Here is an 11297-nt window from a genome sequence, read left to right on the forward strand (position 1 = left end):
ACACTACGTTAAATTTTCTCGGATATTACGAGCAAAATTGAAATTAAACAAATATAACTTATACTAGGTAGAAGTTTATAATCGACATGGAGATAATAAAAAACCTTCATCTGGAATATATATAATGCTTAGTTTTAGTCGGTTAAAACATGCATGTGTAACTTTATCGTAAATACGTGAGCATCTTTAACTTCTTTAGAAAGCTACACTTAAGTGGGACTGTTGTGTAGAAAACGCAACAAATACGTATCAAAAGTAAACAGAAGACTCCAGGATAGCATGGTTTAAAGAGGTCCTAGCTTGATATTGCTCAAAATATGCATGGAAGATTTCATGACCACGTGGTTTTACGGTATAACTTGTCTAAACATTGTTTGACATTTTCTTCTAAATTGTTAGTATTTGAAACCTATCCAATCTGGACATCTGTCTGTATATACCGACGATTTATGCCATCCGGTTTAGACAGGTTACACTGTAGTAGGTCCTAGAATGGACGAGTTCACGACATGGCTTTAGAAGATCCTTGTCAGAAGGAGTATTGTAATGATACCTTATTCACAGCATGCAGTAAATGTTCATTTCTCACTTTTGATTTCGTTATTTCACATTTAAAACCATCATTGTATTGGAGCAGTCACCGCATGATGTGGGGAAGGTTGTGGAGTTGTTCACTGACAGTTAGTGTAAGTATCTTTTATTTTCTGTCTTATTCACCTATATCACAAGTTTATTTTACGTTTCATATTGTAAATGATATCGAGGAGAGGTCCTTTAGATGCTTAGAATAATGTATAATCTTCAATAGTACATCCTTGATATTTCAGGGGTTACTATCTGTATCACTGTTGTCATATCCACTACTGGACTATGCGATAGTAAACCTGAAGGCTCTTTATGCGACAACTTATGTATGAGATAATGTACTTTGGTGTTCATCATCAGGGACCAAATTGGCTTTAAATCTAGGCGTCGCTCCTTTGTAATTTGCAAAGAATGCTCTCTTGACTTGTAATTGGCATTTTGTCTGAAATACCTTTCATTCTATCAGTACAAGGGTAGATATAACGAGAGTGATAGTAACCCATAGAGTGTAAAGGATGTGAAAGGAAGTGACGTCTCATTTTACATGGAATCGTTTTGAGTAAGTGGGTAAATTGTTTAAAAATCTCCACTTACTATAGTTTTGTGGTTATACGACTAAATGATATTAAAAGCTCTACATCATAGTGCTAAACTTAGAGACATTTTGGGGAAAATCGTTTTCTTTTTATATTTTTTTAGATTTGAAACTTAATCTTATTTATTCAAGTGTTATAAAGTCTAAACTTTTTATACGGTCGACATAAGATTTTATTTAATTGAAATTTAACGATTATAACGATGTGATATTTACCTGACATATTTCTATTACTTCTCTTTTTTCTATGGAGATATTAATTGATTTCACGAGAAATCCTAATGCTTGTCCTCAAAATGAACAACATACACGTGCATGAACAGGCATAGTCTGATAATAAAAATTCAGTCTAGAATGAACGAATCGACGTTGACCTCCTATATATACCAACACATGGGTTCGGCAGATGACATTAATGAAGAAAGATTGTGTTCTCATTTAGGGTCGTGATCTGGCCCATTTATGATCAAGATTTGAGTGACAGGTGTTGAAAATGCTATTGCATTAGGAACACCTGGTGCCCTACGACCACCAATCACCACTTTCATATCGGTACAGAAACAATAAAAGTATAATACTATATATTTTTAAAAAGTTTTTTTTTAGATCTTCTTTGATTGTTTGGTTAATGTTTATTTTCTTCTTTGGGTTTCTTTTTGTGTTGAACTTTGTTGTCTACTTTGTGCACCATCAGCAGCTGATAATAATTGGTGTGACCTAACCAGAGTTCCATCGAGGCATGACATTCAATAGTGGATAGTAAGATCTATATTGAATCGTTAGTGACAAAAATGTACAGATGGACTGTTTCTTTTTTTATTGTTGTACACTCTAGAAATCAAACACCCAATTGTTTGTTTTTATAATTTGACATATATGCAATTTTTGTTTTACAGATAACAAGGCGTGAATTCACTTCGTATTACGCCGGAGTTAGCGCTTCCATTGACAGCGATGCCTATTTCGACTTGATGATGCGGAGTACTTACAATCTCAAATAATTGGATGACAACGGGAATGTTAGTGTCCAACATCAGAAATTCTGAGCACTATTATGCAGATTTTCACAATAACACAAAAACCTTGTTCAAATACGAGAGCTATATATTTGAATGAGGCGCAATTTCAAAAGGCCAAACAAAGTTTTCCTCGAGTGCGACTAAAGTTCAGGAAGCCAAATATGTTTTGTCTCGAGTGCGACGGAAGTTCAGAAAGCCAAACATAAAAATTGTGATATCAGAAGCGGCATCAATCATTTTGTCACTGTTTATTACTATAATTTTCTATTGGGTGATATTGTATCATGTTCGATAATTTACATAACGTGTTAAGTAAATAGTGGTAGATGTATATTTCAATTAAATGGCGAATGTGATATTTTCGTAGTCCCAGTTTGTGTCTGTATGTCCATTGTCGAAGTAAATGTTACATGTATATGTATTATTTTCGTAATTCCAGTTGTTTGTTATAGTGTTTCCTATCGCCGAGTATGTGAACCCTTACCAAAGTTTATTTCTCATTAATTGACATTAAAAATTGTGATATCGTTGAATTTGCTCCAATTTTTATTTATTTCACAACCTTATTTAGACTTTCCTCAGAATAACAAAACAATGACTATGTATCCTTACTTTATCTAGTATATACTAGTACAGTAAAGTACCTCGTAAGTTAAAGCTACTAACGTATAACCGGTTATTTACGCGATTTAAAGTACAAGTAAGATAATGGAATTTTAGCGGCTATGTATTTTCACGATTTGTGTAAGTTTATTTCTAAATATGTCATGGATGAAATTTTCATAATCACACCAATCCCTAGAAATTGCGAAAATAATCGGCTATATGGTGTTATCACACCATCTTCCCATGTTAATTGGATATGTACAGGTCTTGAATAATTCATTTCAAAATGGAGTCAATAGTCAGCATTTTGACATAACAAAACAGCTTTTTGGTAAAACGATCAAAGCCAGACTAATGAAATAAGATATGACTTTGAACAGAGCACAGGCAGAACAAAATATAAGTCTGCAGAGAAGCCTACTTGCAGCATTGAACGCGACAAACCTGACAGGAATATCGAGGAAAAGTTATTCACTTATTCTCTTTTAGTCAATGAAATCACACATTGTAGAAAGCGATCCCTCTATAATTCGACAGGGGTATGGATATTTTCCTTTCTTTTTCAAAGTATTCTTTTTTTCATCAAATCTGCAAATGAAATATAGAATCACAACATTACTTGCACAATATCGAGTTGAATGGTGAATTTCTTGGCATTTTGAAAAACCTTTCAATAAACTACATGTAATGATAAATTTACAGCCAAATATAAGTTCTTATGCTACATTGATACAGGTTGTGTGTGGACTACTGCAGTTTAAAATGAAATAAAAAAAATATTTGGATGGTTAATCGAAATATTTATATCATGGCAATATCCATGTCTAAAAGATTGCTTGAGACATTGTTAAGTAAATGTATACATTGTTTTATAGAAAAATATGAACAAAGTATGTAGATTTGCTTTGTGATTTTAAAAGAAAGAAGTAGTATTTTTAACCTGACAACTTACCAATAAGTTTAGTGTAGTTTCTTTTACATTCCTTCAGAGCAAAATAAAGTTTCAAAATTGTAGCTTCATCGCCCAATGTTTCCATCCAATATTCCAGAAGATATCGTATTAAATCCATAGCCTTATTGTTATCCATTTCGGCCAATTCTATTGTGTCTATGGTTACATTTAATTCCACAAAGACAATGAAATATCCCTTTAGAATGATCATTGAGATACTCGACAATTCATCTTCAACTGGACATGAATGAAGAACACGGACAGGAATTTCCAGATCTGAAACAGAAAACAAGATTTTGAGGTATTTCTATCAAAATCTTTCTTCGAAACTGAGCTATGCTTATTCTCGGTAGGGATAAGAAAAAGAATAGTTAATTTCCTTTTAACCTATATCAATTTTGTAAAAACGAAAAATGAAAATCATAATATACCTTAATAATTTGATTTCATATGTTGCACTAATTTCTATTGGTTAGAAATTCGAGTTATATGAAGAATGTCTTTCTGTTAATTTGTCTAAAGAATGTTCTGCCGTTTTTGTCTATGACTCAATAAACTCAATCTTTTTAAAACAAAATGTATACCTTTAGGAGATATTATCTCAGTTTTAAGCTGCTCTATTTCTTCAAACATTCCGGTTAAGTCAAGTCCACAAAACTCAAACGCATTTTTTACTTGCATAAAGTTTGCTTTGTCTCCAAATTCGTCTTTCCATGCGAATGTTATCCTGGCAATCACAGAAAGAAAGTCAAGTCGCTGTCCAGTCTCAAATTGTTCTCGCAGCTGTTGAACTCTGACCTCATTCATACCCAGCATACCAAAGAACAAGGTATACGTATTTCCGACATACTTGGCAATTCTAATGATCTCCCTCGGCAAAGGACATCTTCTGAGAAGAGCACGCTCTGCTTGCGGAACTGGAAAAATAATAGATTAATTGTTATTCTAACGTTGGAATTAGAAAAAGAGGACCAATTAATCACCAGTAATTATATATTACCTCATTTACATTTCTTGTAACGATTTAAGAAAAATGACCATAAAATAGGACAAAGTGCAGTATGAATAAACAACTTTACAGCCTGTACTTTGTGAAAACTAAATTTTGCAATGGATTTACATGTATGTTTGGTATTTTATTCGTAAAATTCTGATATCATTTAATGATAAAAATCAACTTATTTGTTAATCATTCCCCCCTTACATAAATACATTCATCATACTGCTATATTTACTACTGAAAAGACGGACGTATGTGACAGAATTTTTTTACTTTATACCAACTTATATTTGCTTGCGATTTATCTTCATGTATTTTGCGGACGATACGACATCGCAAAAATAAATCTTCGCGAAAATGGTTCAAATACCAGTAAAGTAGAACCAGAGAAGTCTAAATAGCGAAATAAGGGTCGTCATGAAGAGGTCATACGACAGAAAAACACGAAAATAAGTCTCCGCTAAATAAGTTGATATACAGTAAACAAAGATTTGATAACAAGGCAAGAAAGATATCCCATACCTGATAAGGAAGGCTTTGCGACCTGTTAACAGAAAAATAAGTATAAAATTGATAAAGATAAAAAGTTGTTGGTATGCTATATATTTACACTTTTCTTTGAAGGAAAGGCTAACAACTTTATGATTGCATTTCGCCAAAAGCTACTAATTTGCCTCTGACTCCTGATTTTCACTTATGTCTGTCGTGACACACAGCGTTTTCTAAACAAAAATGAAAACAATATCAATAGCATTATTAATATGAAACATGTAAAATAGCCTAAGTTGAAGTAACAACGCCAAGAAATTTTACATTCATTTCAAACGATCCCTTACCTTTTTCCGTTCTGTGAACCAAACAGCCGTCTCTGAAGAAAATCGAGACTTGGATTTTGTGATCATCACCTTAATCATATTCTCGGAATTTTTTACCTGGAAGTCCTTACTCATATAGTAATCAAACGTAAGGTGGCCTTGTTGGGATAGCTTCATTGTGCCTTGGACGATAGTCTCCAAAATTATTCGAACCATGTATCCATCTCCCTCTTCTATCTTTTTTATGACATTAGAAAATAGTGTTATCTTCATTTGGGAGTCTTTACAATGAATAACCATGTTCAGACGAGCAGTAACAGCAAAACAAGCCAGTCCTTGCTGTAGATACAGTTTGTCCTCCTGGTCAGACATTCGCATCACCTCGAAACGATGTATGCAAGAAGCTAAAATTTTGTTGTACAATGCAGGAGGAATGAAGCGACCACGGAACTCGAAACAAAGCGTTGAGGACTTGATTGTTCCGTTCTGTTCCAATAATGGTCTGATTTGATCCGGGCTTGGATCATCTAGTAAGCACGGCACAATATAGTAATCCACTGACGATTCATCCTCTTTTGGTAGCGGCTTCACTATCAACTCTAGACGGTCAAGATAAAACAAGATGGTGTCTCTGAATTCCATGAATCCGTCCACACTGCCCTTTGTCCATACCATATCGACGAACGGTATGGTCAGTCTCCTGGTACTGTCATATTCCGCGATGAGGACTGGATCCCATCCTTCCTGTCGGAACTTCACAGTAGTGACAATCAGTCTGAACGCCTTGATCAGCCACTGGGGATCCAACACTATCCGGGATTCCGGATTCTCCAGTTGGAAACTTAAAATGCTTCGTATTACATGAAGATATCTTGAAGAATAATGAAAAGCTTTGTTAGTTAAAATCTTAAATGAAAGGGTAAACAGCGAAAACAAATAATTACAAAATGACATAGGAAACGCTAAGCCTCCACGAAATTGACAGGGTGTCATTTATTCAAATACCGACCGAACAATGACTAAAAAGAAAACTGACTTAATGAAACCAATATAACTTCAAGACTTTAAATATTATTGACGTATCAATAACAGTTATATTCCCATGAATGATTATTTAAAAAAATCATATCTTCCTTTCCTTAACTGTAAAAACTGTATAAAACATTATAATACAAATATCACACTACTTACTCGAGCATTGCAAGAACATCACGTTCATCCAATGGCACCACAAGGTTTTTAGCTCTGACCTCGACCTCTTTTAAAGTTATGACTTTTATCCCTTGACCTTTAAGAAGCATCAGGTCACGTTCGAGCGTGATCCACGAGGCGGGAAGAAGCTGGCCCCATTGTGATTGGTAAGCGGCAGCCTCCATCACAAGGTTCCAGAGTCTATCGTACGTTGACAGCGCACCAATCGTGTTATCAACGACCACAAACTCTACAACGTGTCGGTCAAAAGCTCGAGCAACTTTGGGATCACTCTTGATTTTTCTTCGGACCACTTGTCTTATGGATGTTCTTTGACTCTGAAGACACAGTTTAAGAAATGAGATTAATACATTATAAATATTAAAATACATTTCGTTTACCTCTGGTATCTTGCCACCTATTTTGAATTGTTTAAACTTTCGAATTCAATTTTATTAATCGGTATAAGTTATAACACCATCAAATGAAAACGTTTTCAATCGACTGAGAAATGTGCATTATCAAGGACCAAACTATGTAAATCCAGAAACTAGTTGTGAAAACAATGTGAAATATTTTAACATTGTTTTGTAACTGTGACCGAAAATTTATCAACCGTAACCTTCAAAATGAAGAAGACATTTAGAAATGGTCCTAACCTCCTCCACTAGGTCGAGGTGGGTTCCTACAAGGATCACTGGAGGTTGGTATCTGGTGTTGGCATCAGAAAAAGTAGATAGGTACTTCAGCCAGAAATACACTCGTTCTGCAATCATTAATGTAAAACTAATATCTGTGTTAATTCGGTCAAATGAAGAGTGATTTGCTACCGGAACCCTATAACCTGGAGTCGCAGGATGCCTTGCTTTACAGACATTGATTGAAAGTTCATTGTATGCTGCGTTATACATCAACCTTTTTACTCGTGTTCATGAATTGAAAGACAAAGATTTATTTCGAAGCCACGAATCAATTTCCTTATTTTAGATTTAATCAGCAGCTTTGGACTATTATGCTTACCTAAAATGGCGTCGTTATGGAAGCAATCGTGAAGACTGAAGCAGAGAAGTATTACAGCATTCGTGTTTAAAAAAATGTGCTGGAAAGAAGAAAACATCATTTCCCCGCCAAAGTCAAAGACACTGACGTAAGCTTTGTGTCCTCGTTGTCCAAAATCTTCAGTTGGTCCGGTTGTCATGACAACAGCGGCTTCTGTGTGAACAGCTGCGGTGGGTGTAGGTGGCATGGTTAGGACTATTCCACCCGGTGTTACAGGCGAGGCTAGAGAAAAGTTGACATCTGAAGGAGTGACTGGTGTCAAAGGGACGGATCTCGCACTTCTGTTGGCGGTGGTGGCGGTACTCTGGTCGGGTATAAGGACACTCAGTGGGCTGTCTTGTGACTTGGTAGCTTCTGTAGCGTCATTCGGTGCTGCAATGTGTAAAAATGTATAGTAAAAGTGTATATGCATGTATTACACAATACAAAATGGACATTGTATTTTCATCTATTTCATTTTAAGAAAATGAAGAGATAGTCCACTAATGTCATAAAACATGATCCAGGAATAAAGTATATAACATTGAAATGTCATCGTGTTACAAAGCAGTTTTTAAAGTATAATAAAAAAATACAGCACAGAAAAGTAATAAAACTGAATAATTAGAACACTTCATACTTTCTGTCTTTGATGAGTCTTCTGTGAGAAACGAGTCTGCAATGACATCTTTGAGCCTCTGGCGGGTAACTTCCTGTTCCATCCCTGGCTGCAGCAGTCTTCGTTGCTTGGTGATACGGTCAATGATCAGCAGATTGAGGAGGACATCGAGCTGATTGGTGGGTTTTAGTTTACTTAGATCTTGGTCAGTCATCCGTAACATAAGTGTTGTCTTACCAACACCTTCGTGTCCCAGGAAGACCAGTCGTATACAGTAGGAAGTTTCTGTTTGGCCCTGGATGGCCTCTTTGTATCTCTCGACAGACTTACTGCCCATGTTACCGAATGTCTGTATGTACTGGTGGATCGACCTGTTGTCCAGTCGTCTGATCTCTGGAGGCAGACCTGCACAAAAATGTAATTTGGTAAAACACAATGATTGAGTTACAGAACTAAAGGATCATTTCGTGATTTTGGAAGCTCATATTTGCTAGCAAAGGCGAAGAGGAGTAGGCAGATGCTGACATGTAGGTCTATTGTATCGCTGTTTCAAAAAAGTACGCTGTAAATTCTTTGTGGAACGATACAAAATAAAGTATCTAAATGCAACGAAACAATTTAATATTTCTACTATGTCTCAATGAGATTAAAATGGTGTCAATTATTGTAAATAACGCACCAGTAGTATTATTTCTTCGCCATGTGATATATTCCTTCAGCTTTTCGTCATCGTTTGCCCAATCCGTCCATGTTATCACATCTTCATTCCCTGTACCGTAGAGCGCGACCCCCGGGCCGGCGGCCCTACAGAGAGCGTCCAGGATGCCTACACTATAGCTACTGTCGTCCTTCTCATTGGCGGTCACACAACAGCACCAATGGAGACTGGTCACGGCACCATCTTTACTGCCGCGCGTGATCAGGTGCGTGGTGGACGGATGTCTCCGGACAAGCTCCTCTATAAAGTCGACGCTCCCGCACTGTGATGCAATGTGATAGATGGTCATCTGGCGGTCATCGTACAGGTCACGACCTTCACTGACCCATGTGTCTATTTTCGTCATATCACGGAACCGGACAGCATCCCATAGTTCTTGGTACGTCAGAAGGGAGCTTGCATAATTTTCATTGGCCCTAAATGGAAAGAAAATGAAATTTGAAAATTTAGAAGAGAATTTATTGAGAGCAGACACATGCCTTCCATGGTCAAAAACGTTACAGAGTCAGTATTTGGACTTAAATAAGCAAAATTGTAGTCCAGCCGTATTTGTTTATCGTATTACTGCCGGAAGTTACTTTTACGTCTAGTCCGAATTATTGTGTAATTCTATCGTACTTTTGGTATAATCTATATTTATTTTATTCAGTCTTGAGTCGATGAACAATAAAGACATGGTATACAGACAATAGAACGACCGAATACACGCCGTTTGGATATGTCGCGACTTGGATATATTCAATATAGGCTGTGTTTCAAAAGCACTCACATGTTAAAGATGGCGTTGAGGTTATCTTTGAATCTAAAACAAAAACAAAAGATACTGAATGATAATACAATACAATCATTCTAAACCAGCATTTTGATTAATTGGGATTTTTGGCTTTTTTTCTCTTAATTACAATTCAAATTCTTGTTGTGTATCCTTCTTGAAAAATGCTGATTTATTTCCAAATCCCTTTATTATTTTACTTTACTTATATAGTGTATGCATAGGCATGTCAATTTGAATATAAAAGTCTTTTCATCGACAAATAAATAAGATCTCTGAGAAAGACGAAACCTGTTGACATGTTCTGTCATTAGGTGCCTACAAATAAAAGTATTTATGGTAAATTAAAGCTACCCGTGAATACCGGGTACCACATATAACTGGTGCTTATACAAAGACACATATACCTGTCTGAGGTAATACTCACTCAGGCAGGACCAGACATACACATATAGGTATTTAAATCTACCAACTGTTGACATACCACAAGTAATATAGATCTAGTAAACTATATCCGTGTACTTGTGTGCGATACACCGAAAATCTTAAAGACTTCATATGTGTATAGTGTTACCTGATTTTCAAAAACCGTTATGTATGGATCGATTTTATTCGCTATTAGCATGCATCAAATATTGAATCAATACAGGGGTAGTTTTATTTTAAGGAAGGTGGTATTACTCTCTGTTGCATAAACGGTAGAGAATTTTTAATAACGTTACCGTCCCCCTACACCAAAGAAAACCTCTTACTACTTATAGGTAGATTCCTCGTATATTCTGTAAATAATTTGACACGATCAGATTAAAAGTTTTTGTTTGCATATTGCGATCTTACTCCATGTCAACCTAACAATATAGGAACAGATATAGATAGACATATCATGGATCTCTGATATGTCGCAAGCCATTGTTTATATATAAGAATGAAAGCAGGAATGTTATAGAAATAATAACTTCATGTAGTATACATGGATGATACATCAATATGACCGTAATTACATAACTAGTACCAGTATTACACTCTGCACCCAGCCAATAGTAATGTAAATAAACTTACCAACATATGGTCAGCCTAACCAGTCCATTCTGTCCAATCTACATTATTCATGTTATTGCATGCATTGTCCAATCGATAAAATCTATACGACAGGGGAGGCAACTCGGAATCCGAAACACCCGTATAAAGACGGGTACCTGCGATAACATGACGGATGTGGACCCAAAAGCACAGGAGTTTGACGTTCTGTTAATATATATAGTACAGCATACATATATAAAAGATACCCCTATATACTATATATATAATATATAGGGGTATTTTTTTATATATGTATACTATATATTATTGACAAAACGCCAAACTCCTTTGCCAAAAGAAAAGACCA

The 11297-nt window shown here is 35.7% G+C and overlaps 1 protein-coding gene across 1 annotated transcript; it reads right to left on the reverse strand.

Moving 5' to 3' along the window:
* Nucleotides 1–1677: 1677 nt before the first annotated feature.
* On the reverse strand, nucleotides 1678–11070 carry LOC138324738 (uncharacterized). Its single transcript, XM_069269849.1, has 12 exons — nucleotides 10970–11070; nucleotides 9908–9940; nucleotides 9100–9554; nucleotides 8442–8825; nucleotides 7784–8194; nucleotides 7423–7529; nucleotides 6764–7101; nucleotides 5594–6443; nucleotides 5280–5301; nucleotides 4342–4674; nucleotides 3758–4033; nucleotides 1678–3393 (listed from the first exon to the last, which is right to left on the reverse strand). Coding segments are annotated over exons 2-12 (3204 nt in total). The 5' UTR covers nucleotides 9910–9940; nucleotides 10970–11070; the 3' UTR covers nucleotides 1678–3367.
* Nucleotides 11071–11297: the final 227 nt, after the last annotated feature.

Source organism: Argopecten irradians, chromosome 6 (assembly GCF_041381155.1).
Source record: "Argopecten irradians isolate NY chromosome 6, Ai_NY, whole genome shotgun sequence".
Lineage (NCBI taxonomy): Eukaryota > Metazoa > Mollusca > Bivalvia > Pectinida > Pectinidae > Argopecten > Argopecten irradians.